Raw genomic sequence first — 15870 nt, 5'->3', positions numbered from 1 at the left:
AACGAGATAAAATTTTCGTACCATGATTTTCTATGACTTTCGATGTTATTTAAGTCAACAAAGGAGTTATAATACATTTCGTTTGGCCTTTCACAGTCAAGCCCCATCTCGTAGCACTGTTTACATCTGGTTCAATAAAATTAAACATGGTCGCCCTAATTTCACCGATGATCAGCGTGAGGGACGGCTGATAGAGGTTGACAAAAGCGTGACCTACCTGCATATTCCGACAACCTTAGACATGTTTATTGTATAAGTAAATATATATTATTTATGTATTTATACGTATTGTATTAATTTTTAGCTCAGGGATGTATATTATGTGTAAAGATATTTAATTGATAGGTACTTTCTATATACGCCGATGCACTTTCGTTGTGTTTGTCTACCATCTCCTATTTTTCTCTCTCAGTTATTCCAAGGTTAGCTGGAAGAGATCCCTTAAAGGGATAAGCTCGCCTTTGTACATAACCATTATAATTATTCACTGTATTTGTAATTTGTTTTGTGCAATAAAGTAAATATTTACTACTACTTACTACCTTAGGCATCGGTATGAGTCAAGTGTACAAAATCCTCCAAGTCAGGAGGCTTTGTACATACACACATACAATCACGCCTGTTTCCCAGAGGAGAAGGCAGAGATCTCGGCTTTCCATTTACTACGACCCTAAGGCTTTGTGCCCGTTATATTTTGACAGAAACCCAAAAACTAGCTATAAAGACGAGTGAGCAAAGTGCTTTTTCCATTGGTTCCATCGGATGCAGCGATGCATTGATGTGAAGGAGCAACATAATAGTATAAGGAACTGTATTGGTAATTAAATACAAGCTGCTTTACATCACACCAGAGTATTTTGATTCAAGTATAATAATGTTATATTTGTTTCAACAGACTTTATAATAAAAATGTCCTTATTATATGAAAAGCATGTTTCAAAACTTTGGTTGTTTTTTGGCAATGCAAAAGTTCTAAGTCGGGGTTTTGCCTAGTTAGCTCAAGTTTTACTGACATAAACCTTCAGTAGTATTTATTTAAGTTGCAGTGTCGGTCGGTCGCTCAACAAACTTTCTAGTCTGCTGTTTGAATATGCATTATAACAATTACAAACCCGAAAGTATACTGGCCAGAAACTTTTAGGAATTAACCTTTTGCAAGTATAGTTATATTGATTTAAACTAGGTACTTGACACGATTTTCACTCATGAGCATTTCTTTTTTTTTTTTTGACACTTTTATGAAGTGTGATATTTTTGAAAAAAAATATGCTATTCTACTCAGAATTACTAGCCTTTTCAATCCTAGTAGTTAAAAAAATTGTCCCATACGATTTTTTCTAATTTTGTTACCATTTTCCGTACATGTTGTATGGGGTAACAAAAGAGGAAAGTAAAAAAAATGTATGGAAATTCTGGGACACTTTTTGTCTCCCAGTGAGATTGAAAGTACTCGTGATTCTGAGTACAATTGACCTAAAATTCCCTAAAACAATAAAAAAAAAAAAATATTGGCAAAAAGAAGAAATGCTCTCATAGCCACCACTAGCGTAAAAGTGAATAAAGATGCGGGTAGTTCTAAAATCTCATACAGCTAGATGTTGATACGGCTCCCCGCCAGTCTGCCTGTGACCACGGACGTAATGTCACGTTTGAAACGTCGGGCCCAATATAAATGTTATAGATACCTGTTCTATGACGAACACACTGCGACAAGTTAGGGGGTATATTCTTGTCGGCGATGTTCTCTAGGAAACAGTGTCGGTTGCTGAAACCCTTCTCTCTCTCTCACTCACTATCCGTCTCTCACTCTTAGCTGTTCTATGACGAACACACTGCGACAAGTCAGGGGGTATATTCTTGTCGGCGATGTTTTCTAGGAAACAGTGTCGGTTGCCGAAACCCTTCTCTCTCTCACTCATCATCCGTCTCTCTCTCTTACCTGTTCTATGACGAACACACACTGCGACAAGTCAGGGGGTATATTCTTGTCGGCGATGTTCTCTAGGAAACAGTGTCGGTTGCCGAAACCCTTCTCTTTCTCACTCACTATCCTCTAGTCTCTCACTCTAACATACCTGTTCTATGACGAACACACATTGCGACAAGTCAGGGGGTATATTCTTGTCAGCGATGTTCTTTAGGAAACAGTGTCGGTTGCGGAAACCCTTCTCTCTATCACTCACCATCCGTCTCTCACTCTTACCTGTTCTATGACGAACACACTGCGACAAGGCAGGGGGTATATTCTTGTCGGCGATGTTCTTTAGGAAACAGTGTCGGTTGCCGAAACCCTTCTCTCTCTCACTCACCATCCGTCTCTCACTCTTACCTGTTCTATGACGAACACACACTGCGACAAGTCAGGGGGTATATTCTTGTCGGCGATGTTCTCTAGGAAACAGTGTCGGTTGCCGAAACCCTTCTCTCTCTCACTTACCATCCGTCTCTCACTCTTACCTGTTCTATGACGAACACACACTGCGACAAGTCAGGGGGTATATTCTTGTCGGCGATGTTCTCTAGGAAACAGTGTCGGTTGCCGAAACCCTCTGCCGCCAGACAGACTCGTTCGCCGGTCGCCGTGCATGATAGGCACACCATGTCTTCCTGTAAACAAAAACGGTTTTTAGTAAACATAAATTCGACAAGAGGTAGGTAGGTAGTGACTTTCCGCCTCGATTGCCTCGTTTTGGCGGGGGCACTACCAGCATAACACGGTATTTACTTCTTTTTTTTTAACCCTCGACGCAAAAACGACGGGGTGTTATAAGTTTGACATGTCTGTCTGTGTGTGTGTCTGTCTGTTAGTCTGTCTGTCTGTCTGTCTGTCGTAGCTCCCGAACTGATGAACTGATTTGGATTTAGTTTTTTTTGTCTGAAAGCTGAGTAAGTCGGGAGTGTTCTTAGCCATGTTTCATGAAAATCAGTACATACAGTATAGTACAGTACATATCTCGGACACTGGCAATCAAATATATGACAGAGGCGCGTTCCTAGCACACAGTCTAAGCTCGTGTAGGTGAACGCGTACCATGCTTGTATGAGTGAGATATGACAGGTCGACTGTTCGCGTTTTTGACTGGCGGTAACTGTGAGGTAACCGAGAGGGGGTAGGCGGCACTTTCAGCGGGGAGCGGGAGTGGCCATACTGTACGATAGTACTCTTTATTATACTGTGGTAATGCTCTTATATGTCATTTAAAATCCGTAGTAACATTGACATATGATGTTCCATCAAGTTCATATTTTAATTAAAATGTGAAAATTTAGCAAACATTGACATGCCACCCTTTTCAAACTATTGTTAAGTATATTCAAGTATATTATAGAGTCCAATGCGCGCAGCGGTGCAGACGCATTGATGGTTTAATTAAGTTATAATTGCGAAATCAGCGCGCGCGCTTTGCCGCGATCGGTAATCGACACGATGGCAGATTCCAAACCGAATCAAACCATCGTAAATGAATTCCTAGCTTTCCTTCAAGAAAAAGACAAGCTGTTACTGGAAGGGGCGATGGATGCGGCAGCTGCTTTCCGGATGTCTTCGCGTGCGTCGAAGTTTTCCGTGGACGACATCTGTGAAGCGAAGAGAGTGTTGTGCGAGTCCCTTGGGATTGCCGGCACCTATGTACCTCACCGGAGAGGCGACGAAACCGGGAAGAAAAGTCTCGAGGACATTAAGAAGATCCTGAAATTCCTGAAGGAGTACAAAGACCGGATTCCGGAGTTTGTTGCGACGGATATCATCGTTCCGCCGTACGATCCGGATAACGTCGACGTTCGCAGCTTGTTTAGGGAAATCGTGGCCCTAAAAACAAGTTTAGCCGCAGTTATCTCGAAGTTAGAAGCTAGCATGGAAATGATTACCGAGTTACGCAACGAAATCAAATGTTTGCGTTATGCTCCAGCTCGGTCAGCTGTTTCAGACTTGGAGTGCGATCATCGACCTACGGACACTCGTGTCGTGTCGGTTAGTTTGCACGCTGCTGACGCTGTAAAAAGTGCTGCACGTGCCGCCGCCCCGCGCGCGCCCCTCCCTCCGCGCGCGCGGCCGACTCCTATTTCGTCGAAATCACGGTGTCAGCGTGCATACGCTGACATCACCGCCGGCCAGTCTACTGCAACTAGCCGGGTCAATGCACCAACTACAAAGGGATGTGAAGTACGGGCACCTGCCAAGGAAAATACTTCCCGCACCAATGTGGATGAAGAGGGGTTCATATTGGTGGAAAAGAAGAGCAAGGCGCGCAGAGCGGCTCGCAAGACTATGTGTGGCTCTGCGGAACCGGTGAATTCTGGTCTACGGATTGCCACACCGAGTAGGGCGCTCTACGTGTCTCGCCTGCATTACTCCGCCATGGCTGACGAGGTGGTGGACTACGTTCGTCGGAAGACTGGCTACACGCTGAGGGTGCAACAGCTGCAGTCGCGTCACTACGTGCACTTCAGCTCGTTCGTTGTGCGCGTGCCGCGGCCGCTGCAGGACACCATCGCGAGCGCAGACTTCTGGCCGAAAGGTGTGGTTTTTCGGCGGTTCCGGGGCAACCTGCCAAATCCCACACCGGGGCAAACGACGCAACGGAGCCACGCTGTGACGTCATCGCCCAAATCAATTGTTTAATTTTATTTTTAATTTTGTTCTATTTATTTTCTCTCTTTTTTGTTAAAATCTAAGTTTCGTGACGCATTGGTTTTACTGTAATGTCATGTAAACATGTTTTTACTAATAAATAAATAAATAAATATTAAAAGCGTACATGATGAGTGCAAAAGCCTTGGTCTACGCAACCTACTCAAAAATATGTCCCATAGCACTTAACTCGCCAGTGTAAGAGCTATGGCGCCCATATTGTTACAATTATAGTACGTACCGTCAAATGCCCACCAATGTAACTTTGCCCACCCTGCCCAACATTGCCTGGGTCTAAAATGGTAGTTCTAATCAAAATAGGTGTCTAAATCAAAGTGTTGGGAGATGGGACAGTGACCTACATTATATGAAATTCTTTTCGGCAATATACCGACCGGACTGACCTAGCGCGTAGTGACCCTGCCTGCTAAGCCGTGGTCCCGGGTTCGAATCCCGGTAAGGGCATTTATTTGTGTGATGAGCACAGATATTTGTTCCTGAGTCATAGATGTATTCCATGTATATGTATATGTATGTATTTATCTATATAAGTACCTATATCGTCGCCTAACACCCATAGTACAAACTTTGCTTAGTTTGGGGTCAGGTTGATCTGTGTAAGGTGTCCCCCAATATTTATGTATTTATTTTATTTACATTTCACTATTTTCTGAGCCAGGCAATGTTAGACAGGATAGGCAATGTTGCAGCACTTGACGGTAATAAGTTGTTTCTTTTAAAATACTTATAAACAAAATTAAATAATTGAAAAAACCTCCGACCGCGACATAGTAGACCGATTTTTATGAAACATGGCTAAGAACACTCCCGATTAACTCGGCTTTCAGACAAAAAAACTAAATCTAAATCGGTTCATCCGTTCGGGAGCTACGATGCCACAGACAGACACACACACAGACAGACACAAACATACAGACAGACAGACAGACAGACAGATAGACACACACACATACACAGACAGACACGTCAAACTTATAACACCCCGTTGTTTTTGCGTCGGGGGTTAAAAACACAAAAGTTGACACAACCTAAGTAACTCATTCGAATAAAATACTGTACCTATCGTTTAAACAGAATTCGTCTGAGCTATTGTGGATAAATGGCAAAATGAAAGCGGCCAGCGACTGAATGGGCCGGTAATTGGACGGCGGAAGGGTTAGCGCTATTAAAACGAAGGGTTGATGCTATGACTTTTTATATTGTTGGTTGATAAAAATTTAATCCTCTGGCTATTACATACATATATACAATCACGCCTGTCTCCCAGAGGGGAAGGCAGAGATCACGGATTTCCATTTACTACGATCCTGACAAACCACTTTCGCTTCACACACTTTCATAACGTTTCTCATACACGCTCGTCGGTTTCGAGTACTTCTGACCTGGCCTTTTTTGCAATATTTCCCCGATTTGAACAAGAAAAGTTCGCCTAGGTCTTCCACTTCCAACTGACCCTTCCCACTCAAGTCTATAATTAAGAAACATAAATTTAATAAATATATCATAGGAAGATATAAAATAATACAACTTAAATGTGTGTCTGAAAAAGTAAAAACTAGAAAGGTGCCAACCCTATGAATAAAAGAAAATCATCTTTTGAATTGAAATAGAATTGAGCTCGAACTCAAGTTGCTTTTTATGCTTGCAAATATTTAAGAGCCTTGTACTTTGTAACAATCCTTTGAAAATAGGCCTTATTTAAAGTAGAAGAAGGTTTAAGATTGATTGATTGAATAGTTTTTCAAAGGGACTGGTCATTTGAAAGTTTTTTCAGGTGGTTAATAAAAAGATTTAAGTTACAGTTGACCAAATAAAATTAGGTATACATGTACATATACGACGTAAAGAGGCCTAGTCTGTAGTGACCCTGCCTCCTAAGGTGGCCCTGAGTTCAAATCCCGGTAAGGGCATTTATGTAGCAGCACTCAAGAATAACCTTAAAAAACTATGGCTTTCCGACACTTAATTTTTTTTTTTATCGGATTGTTTTTTTTTTTCTTTTCTCTCTTTTTCTTTTTCTTTAATTTTTATCTATTTTTTTTTAATTGTCGTCTTGCTTTGTGGTTCGAATTAATATCCATATACTTTTTGGTCTAAGTACCTATATAAATATATATTTTATGAGTATTTGTTTATTTATTATTATATTATTATATATGTATATATTGGTGTATTAATGTAATTGTATATGTATATATTTGTTACCATGTGTATACAAAATTTGCATTTAATTCTTTTAGTGGTTGTACATTTTTGAATTCGTCACTCATCGTTAATTCGCTTCTACTCATTGCCTCAAAGGTTGACTGGAAGAGATCCCATTAAGGGATAAGTCCGCCTACATTGTATATTACTGACTCTGTAACTGTGTCTCTTTTGTTTCCTTTATGTACAATAAAGCTTATACATACATACATACATATGTTCCTGAGGATGTTTTATATGTTTATAAATATCTGTGCTGTTTCTATATACATACATATAAGTAAGTAAAAAGCGCTGGTAGCCTAGCGGGTAAGTACGTGCGACTTTCGTTCCGGAGGTCGTGGGTTCGAAGCCCGGCTCGCACCAATGAGTTTTTCGGAATTTATATGCGAAATGTCATTTGATATTTGCGAGTCGCTTTTCGGTGAAGGAAAACATCGTGAGGAAACCGGACTAATTCTAATAAGGTGTAATTTACCCTTCGGGTTGGAAGGTCAGATGGCAGTCGCTTTCGTAAAAACTAGCGCCTACGCCAAATCTTGGGATTAGTCAAAAGCGGACCCCAGGCAAAGCGGACCCCAGGCTCCCGGACGTGGCAAATGCCGGGATAACGCAAGGAGGATGATGTTTTTTTTTTATGGGATAGGAGCCAAACGAGCAGACAGGTCGCCTGATGGTAAGCGATCACCGCCGCCCATGGACACCCGAAACACCAGAGGTGTTGGAGGTGCGTTGCCGGCCTTTAAGATGGGTGTACGCTCTTTTCTTGAAGATTTGCAGGTCGTATCGGTCCGGAAATACCGCAGGCGACAATTCATTCCACAGTTTAGCTGTGCGGGGCAGGAAGTTTCTGGAGAAAAAGTATATTGTATATCGTCGCCTAGCATCCACAGTAGAAAATTTTCTTAGTTTAGAGCTAGGTTTGTGTATGTATCCTCACAATATTTCGTGAGCGCCTGCGGTCCGCTTTGACAACTAATCCCAAGATTTGGCGTAGACACTAGTTTTACGAAAGCGTCTGCCATCAGTGCCATCTGACCTTCCAACCCAAAGGGTAACTAGGCCTTATTGACCCCACAATATTTATACACGGCGGTGTAACATGAGGAAAACAATAAATTTAAGAGGATACGGTAGCGAAAATGCTAAAATGGAAAGGAGCCCCACTTTCAACTTGGGAATTTCAGTTAAATATACAAGAGTTATTAACTAGATTTATCGAAAAAAAATTGTCCATTAAGAACAACTCGGTCAAAAGATATTTCAAAAAAATCTTTAAAATCGAGGTTCCGCTCTCGACTCTTTCCTCCTTCAAAACTTAATCAATCGGAACGAAATTTGAGAATCTGAATAACAATGAAATAATCAATGTCGGACAGTTTATTTGGTTAATTGTTACGAATCTTGAGTATCACAACTTTTTTTGCGCCACAATGAAAAAGGCCGTTTTTGGAAAATTTTGATTGGCTCTAGAGTCTTTATAAAGAAGAATATCAAAAAAATCAAAACGGTCCGACACAGATAAAAATAATAACAATCTGTGTTGAAAAAATCATTGCTCTATCTTCAAAAACCAGGGAGGAAATAGTCGAGAGCGTTTGTACGGAGAATTGACCCCTACCGTATCGTCTTAACAGCTATTCCTCATTCCTATTAGAAAAGTGAAAATGTCATAATTATAAACTTTTCCTGATTTCGCCTACTTTCAGCGTTAAAAACATTTAAATTATTGTACAGTTACCGCTTGTCAAGAACGCGATCAGTCCTGTCTTATCTCACTCATACAAGCATGGTACGCATTCACCTACACGAGCTTGGACTGTGTGCGTAGGAACGCGCCTCTTTCATATATTTGATCGCCATTGTCCGAGGTGTGTCTATAGTTAGTTGACATTTCCTGACGATATGTGGCAGTCTTCAGTCTGCCAAGCCCCAGACGGCTATATTTAGTGGCTGACAGTTCATTGTTCTTAATGTAATGCTAATTAATATGTGACATGTGCTCGTCCATTAGTCATAATGGTAGATCAGTGAAAGTTACTCAAAAGAGGACATACGCTACATTAAGGAATATTGCCAACTTCAGATGATGAATATCCATTTACTATTTATTTACTAATCTACTAATGTTATAAATGGGAATGTGTCTCTGTGTGTTTGTCCGTCTTTCACGGCAAAACGGAGCAACGAATTGTCGTGATTTTTTAAGTGGAGATAGTTAAAGGGATGGAGAGTGACATAGGCTACTTTTTGTCTCTTTCTAACCCCCCCCCCCCCCACTTACCTAAAACGGAGGGTGGAAGTTTGTATGGATCATTCCGCAATTTTCGAATTTAACGTGAGCGAACCCGCGGGCAAAAGCTAGAATAGTGTATAAGAAAGATGTGTAAACTCACCGTACGCAAGAATGAAACATCATCCTGCTCGCTCGCTCCCCCCTCCGCCTCCGCCATCTTGTTTATTCACGTTCAACTGTCAGAAATGCTGCTGCATCGCCCAAACACCATATCTGGAAAGATAAAAATATGGATTAGGATTTGTATGATATAAAATATTACGTAACGAATTAACGATACAAGTGCGAAACGAGTAAGGTACAGCGTGGCAAATTTCGACTGGGGGTCAATTGTAACTAATCCATTTTTTTCATTATTACACTATGATGTTGAGTTATACATGTATCCACTGAACACGCCTACCATATATAACCGGTGGACACTCTATTTAATAATGCAAACATTGTAAACTTGGAAAAAATGGACCAGTTACATTTGCCCCCCAGTCGAGATTTGTCCCGCTGTAGCTTAGCTATAAATTAAAATACTACCGAAGGTTTTAAATCGACACGATTTAAGAGTTTTCTCTTTGCACGTGTATCGTACGACGTTAGTCTGTTTTCACATTATCCGATCCGATCCGGATTTAGGAAAAATTTCAAAGGAAAAAATCAAAGATGGCGGTAAATATATGGGATATCGGTCCGACATCCAATATCGGATAGGATGATGTGAAAACGCACTTACGGCAAAGTTAAGTGACTAATACACAATACAGTGTAGGGTCTGTAACAAAAGCAGAAAATTAAACTGTAGGCTATTGACCGACATTTTTTTTTATGGGATAGGAGGCAAACGAGCAGACAGATCGCCTGATGGTAAGCGATCACCGCCGCCCATGGACACCCGAAACACCAGAGGTGTTGGAGGTGCGTTGCCGGGCTTTAAGATGGGTGTACGCTCTTTTCTTGAAGATTTGATGGTCGTATCGATCAGAAATACCGCAGGCGACAATTCATTCCACAGTTTAGCTGTGCGGGGCAGGAAGTTACATTTGTTTAGCGACTTATAAAAATTATGAAGTCTTTACGTAATTTTTTTAATTTTTCATACAAAATAAATATTAGCTTCAATGTATGCCATTATTGTTGTCATTGACGTTGTCCGTCACGCTTTAATCCGTTTTCACATTATCCGATCCGATATCGAAGGTCGGAAGGATTTCAATGGAAAAAATCCAAGATGGCGCCTGTAATGTATGGGATAATTGATTTTATAAATAAAATATTATGATTATGATTATGATATCGGTCCGACATCCGATTGGATAATGTGAAAACACACTTAGACTTAACAGAATTCGCAATACCTCTTAGTAATCGATGGAATCAGGCGTTACTTTGCGGAAATCCATGTTAATCGTAAACTAGTACTTTCCTTTGCTAATCCGCGAATAGATAACGTGCAAGTAATTATAACAGGTTAGCACTGATTGACTTGCACGTTATCTATTCGCGGATTAGCAAAGGAAAGTTCTAGTTTACGAATACCTCTTGGGAAAAACTTTCTTAACTTATTTTTAAAAGTAGCTGAACAAATGTTGGTCAGTATAATGCCTAGTTTTTTTTTTTGCTTTTGTTACAGGGCCCACCCACACACATTACCATGACGTTTGTAACTACTCATATGTTTTCATTTTACCTGACCGAATCACATGATTAAATAAATAAATAACTGAATCAATAGTTAATAATTTAAAAGGTAATCACGGTCTATATCCCGGTCAATATACTTAAGGCCCTCCGCTCACGAGGCTACTCTCAAGCGACTTTCGTCTCATACGCGTATGATACGCGTCGCTCGTGAGTAGCCTGCATACAAATTAACGTCGCTCCGCACACGACGAGACGCGTCTACGACCCGTATGCTACCAGTCGCACGCGACTGTCATTGCTGGTCGCACGCTACTCGAGTCGCATGCACGTTGCAAACAAAAATGGCGGTGGATCAAAAGTTTAATATTCGATTTGTCCAAGAAGTGGAAAATTATCCGTGTTTGTATAATTATAAGCTGCCAGAATATATGAGAAAAGATGTGGTGGAAAAGGCGTGGAATGATATTGGCAAAAAAATTAATATGACAGGTCAGTATAGGTATTATATTTTGTTTTTATGAAATGAAGGGTTTATTTACCTACTATTATTACATTAACCTACTACAAACTATGAAGGGGTGAGTGATAAATAACGTCACGATTCAAAATTCATCGTGTTTCGCCTTCTAAATAGTACTACCTAGCTAATAGTAGTAGGTAGGTATACCAACCAAATATTACGTAACTTGAAATCATGTTTTTTTGTTTGTGTAGATATTTTGCTGTTTTTAGTGTAATTTGGTAGGTTTAGGTCTATATTTCCGTTTCTTTCTATTTCTATATAATACGTAGAGAAGAACATTGTCTTCGTCGCTAGAGTCCGACATCTTGTACGCACGAATGTTGCACTGCAAATGATAAAAATCGTCTCAGTTGCGTAGCACTGTGTGCGGAAACGAGTAGCATACCAGTATGCAACCATGAATTGCATTGCAATCGCGTCGCTTGAGAGTAGCCTCGTGAGCGGAGGGCCTAAGTCTAGTTAATAATTTGTCACGGAACTTACATAAGTAGATAAAATACTTTTGAATATAAATACCCCCCTTCCATTTTGGCCATTTTTAGGGTTCCGTACCAAAAAGGTACAAACAGGAACCCTTATGGTGCGACTCTGTCCGTCTGTCTGTCCGTCTGTCACATTCCTAAATATCTAGAACTACTAATGCTATCAACTTGAAATAGTTATGAACATTGTAAACCTCTACAAATAGAAAGTATTTTTTTTTTAAATTTATGAATTTTAATTGTAGAAAATGGCCAAAATGAATGGGGGGCAAACTGTAAATTTCAAGTTACTAGGTCAAGTGGGATATCGTTAGAAAGAGCGCAAATTGAACGTAAATAAACTATTTTTTATAATTTTTTTCTTACGGAAAAAAAAAGAATTTTGAAGGAAAATGTAAAAAAAATACCATCCCCCCCCCCCCGTTATCTCCGAAGTTTACCAACTAAAAATTATGAAAATTTTAGAAAACATTGGTTTTATGCTATATATTACAGGAAAAATATAATCGTGTTTGTACCTTGGAAACTTTTTTTTAATTCACAAAAAACTTTTCATATTTTTACTTTCAATTTACCCACCCATGCGAATGTATATCGTACTTCAAATTAATACGAGATGTTACGTAAACCGTCTTCTTTCCAATAAAGTAAAAACTGTTTAAATCGGTTAACATTATAAAGAATTATCCCTGAAAAACCAACATAGTATACAGGTCGCGCAAATTAGTTAGCGAATTCACCGAGAGATGGCGCTATACACAATAATGCTCATTAGTACCTATACTTTTGTCTTCTAGTCAAGTCATTAGAGTTATATGAAAACATGAGATTATTTTAACTAGGTAGTTTGAAAGAAAGTTTGTACGGGACCCTCGGTGGGCGAGTCCGACTCGCACTTGGCCGGTTTTTTTTTTATAATTGTGTCGCTTAACGTCAAACCTGGGTAAATCCATTCTACTTTAAGGTTGAATATATAAAAAAATATGATATGATCTGAAATATAATCAACCTTATAGCAGAATGGAATTAGGTACCCAGTTTTGAAATTAAGCGACACAATTAATATTAATATTTAAAAAAAAAATTCAGTTTGTAGAGGTTACAAATGTGACAGATAGATAGACAGACGAACAGAGCGGGACCATAAGCCACAAGGGTTCCTTTTGTACCTTTTTGGTACGGAACCCTAAAAAATAACTTTTTCAGCACAGATGGCGTTTTTTACACGCACTAGTGCGAGAAGTGGTTCATTATATGCTAGGCCGAAACTTCGGAGGCTCATCTGTACTGAAAAACGTCGTACCATACACGTGCGAAAAGGAAATTCGTAACTCGTGTCGATTTAAAACACTCCCTTCGGTCGTGTTTTAATTTATCGCCACTCGTTTCGGACTTCCCTTTTTACGCACTTGTATCGTAATGTACTATTTCGTACCCTTGTAATTGTAATTTGTAAGACCGTGAAAAGTTTGTCAACTTTTTCCTTTTCTATGTAATTTTTTATGTATCACCAAGGACCATATAATACCGGACAGATAAAGACCATACAAAAAAGCGTACCCATGAAATGTATGGGCCTATTAGGCTTAAAACTAGATGGCGCTATTTCGCAGCCTGAAGTGGCCATAAAAGTAATTTTTGAAGTTAGCACCTTAATAAAATAACATTTTTTTAAATATTCCATTGTTTTGTATCCAGCCGACTTATTTGCATCACAAAACCATTTGCACCAAGTACAAATACAGGGTAGGCCCAAATTCCACAATTGTCACGCGACGCTTGTACAAGACATGATTTTATTATGAAACAACCTTGGTCTGAATGACACGCTTCATTTAGCTCCCCTGAGGAATAAATCAATAATTGTGACTCTGTTAAGTTAGCACCGTCTTATTTACGCTATTTTGAAAAGCATGGCTAAGAACAGTCCCGAATAATTCAGATTTCAAACAAAAAATAACTAAAACCAAATCGGTCAATCCGTTCGAAAGACAGACAGACAGACACGTCAAACTTATGAATAACACCCCGTCGTTTTTGCGGGGTTAAATATAAATAAGTGTAGTAAAAAATCTATACAGGATGTTTTTTAAGTTACCTGCAATTTACTTTTTGAATTAATTTAGTTTTTGAATAGGTTTACTCAAATTTTGATGTCATGATCTTGTAATATTGGCGAGAAATAATTGTTATTTGTTTTACAAGTTGGTAAAGTTGTTTTTAACCGCACGTGCCAATATTGATACCCGAGCAAGCGAAAGATTCCAATATTGAAACGCGAGCGTAGCGAGTGGTTCAAAAAGTGAAATCTTGAGCATTGTGAGGGTTTCAAAGCACGAAGGTTAAACAAACTTTGCCACCGAGTGAAACACAAAATTTTTCACCACAATAACACGTACAAAATAATAAATAATAATAATAATAAGTGAAGTCATCTCTCACCTTCTGTACATGGACGATCTCAAACTATTTGCACCGAACACCCAAGACCTGATGGTGCTATTGAAAACGACAGAAGTTTTCAGTACCGCCATCAGAATGGAGTTTGGTGTCGATAAGTGTGCGGTTATGCATGTACAGCGGGGGGAGGTTGTAAATTCAGAAAATTTACAACTTTCTGAGACGATGTCGTTCAGATCTATCTCTGAATCAGAAACCTATAAGTACCTTGGTATGTCACAGTCGTTGGGTATTGAGGATGTTGGCATTAGACGGTCGGTGAAGGAGCGCTTTTTCAGTCGGCTGACAAAAGTCCTTAACAGTCTTTTGTCAGGAGGCAACAAAGTGCGCGCCTTTAACGCCTGGGTAATGCCTCTACTCACATACTCCTTTGGCATACTAAGGTGGACACAGACCGAGCTGGACGCCCTGGATCGGAGGGTCCGGTCACTGCTTACCACACACCGTATGTTACACCCGCGCTCGTCTGTTATGAGATTGTACATCCCACGGAAGTGCGGAGGTCGAGGCTTCCTAAACGCCAAAAATCTCCACAACCGTGAGGTGTACAATCTCAGGAATTACTTCCTTAACAACGAGTGTGGGATGCATCGTGATGTGGTGGCAGTGGACGGAAACCTCACGCCGCTCTCCTTGGCGAAAGAGAACTGGCGCAAACCTGTGGTACTAAGTGCTGCGGACCGCAAGGCGGTATGGGAGAGCAAGCAGCTACACGGGCGGTTCTACAAGGCCCTCACGGGACCCGATGTAGACCTGCTCGCATCGGTGAACTGGTTACGATTCGGGGACCTCTTCGGAGAAACTGAGGGTTTTGCCTGTGCAATTGCGGACGAAGTTATGATGACGAACAACTACCGGAAATATATCCTGAAGGACGGCACGGTCGACATTTGTCGGGCATGCCGCCGTCCCGGAGAATCACTCAGGCATATCATTTCCGGTTGTTCTCATCTTGCTAACGGTGAGTACTTGCACAGGCATAATCTCGTAGCCCGGATCATTCACCAGCAGCTTGCTCTTCAATACGGCCTTGTGGACCGCGAAGTACCGTACTACAAGTACTTACCTGCGCCAGTTCTTGAAAATGGCCGTGCCACGCTCTATTGGGATCGATCTATTATCACTGACAGGACTATTGTAGCCAATAAGCCTGACATTGTGATAATAGATCGACCGCAACGCCGGGCCGTGCTCGTTGACATCACCATCCCCCATGATGAGAATCTCGTGAAAGCCGAGAAGGACAAGTCCAGTAAGTACCTAGACTTGGCTCACGAGATAACCACCATGTAGGATGTTGATTCAACGATCATTGTCCCGATAGTCGTTTCAGCGAACGGTCTCATAGCGAAGAGTCTCGACCAACATCTTAAGAGACTCTCGCTCGGTGGTTGGATCAAGGGTCAGATGCAGAAGGCGGTGATTTTGGACACAGCGCGGATAGTCCGACGGTTCCTCTCTCTGCAGCCCTAACCACCGGCAGCTTGGGCCCTGCCCTGCTGCTGGCGGCACCCTAGGTTAGGTTTTTTATAATATGTTTATATTTTTTTATTGTTTTGTAAGTGGTTTTGTATTTTACTTTTATATTCGTATTATAAATAACCTAGCCTAAGATTTG

At 40.6% G+C, this 15870-nt stretch overlaps 1 protein-coding gene across 1 annotated transcript in view; it reads right to left on the bottom strand.

Annotated features, from left to right (window-relative positions):
• The window catches only part of LOC125236899 (ryanodine receptor), a 302209-nt gene that overhangs the window by 234428 nt on the left and 51911 nt on the right, over positions 1-15870 (bottom strand). Inside the window, exons 2-3 of the mRNA XM_048143817.1 lie at positions 9253-9365; positions 2458-2607 (exon numbers count right to left, since the gene is read on the bottom strand). Of these exons, the coding sequence (XP_047999774.1) occupies positions 2458-2607; positions 9253-9309 (207 nt within the window). The 5' untranslated portion in view covers positions 9310-9365. The remainder of the gene's footprint in view (positions 1-2457; positions 2608-9252; positions 9366-15870) is intronic.

Source organism: Leguminivora glycinivorella, chromosome 20 (assembly GCF_023078275.1).
Source record: "Leguminivora glycinivorella isolate SPB_JAAS2020 chromosome 20, LegGlyc_1.1, whole genome shotgun sequence".
Lineage (NCBI taxonomy): Eukaryota > Metazoa > Arthropoda > Insecta > Lepidoptera > Tortricidae > Leguminivora > Leguminivora glycinivorella.
The sequence above is the reverse complement of the archived record's forward strand: the minus strand, read 5'-3'. Positions and strand labels throughout refer to the sequence as shown.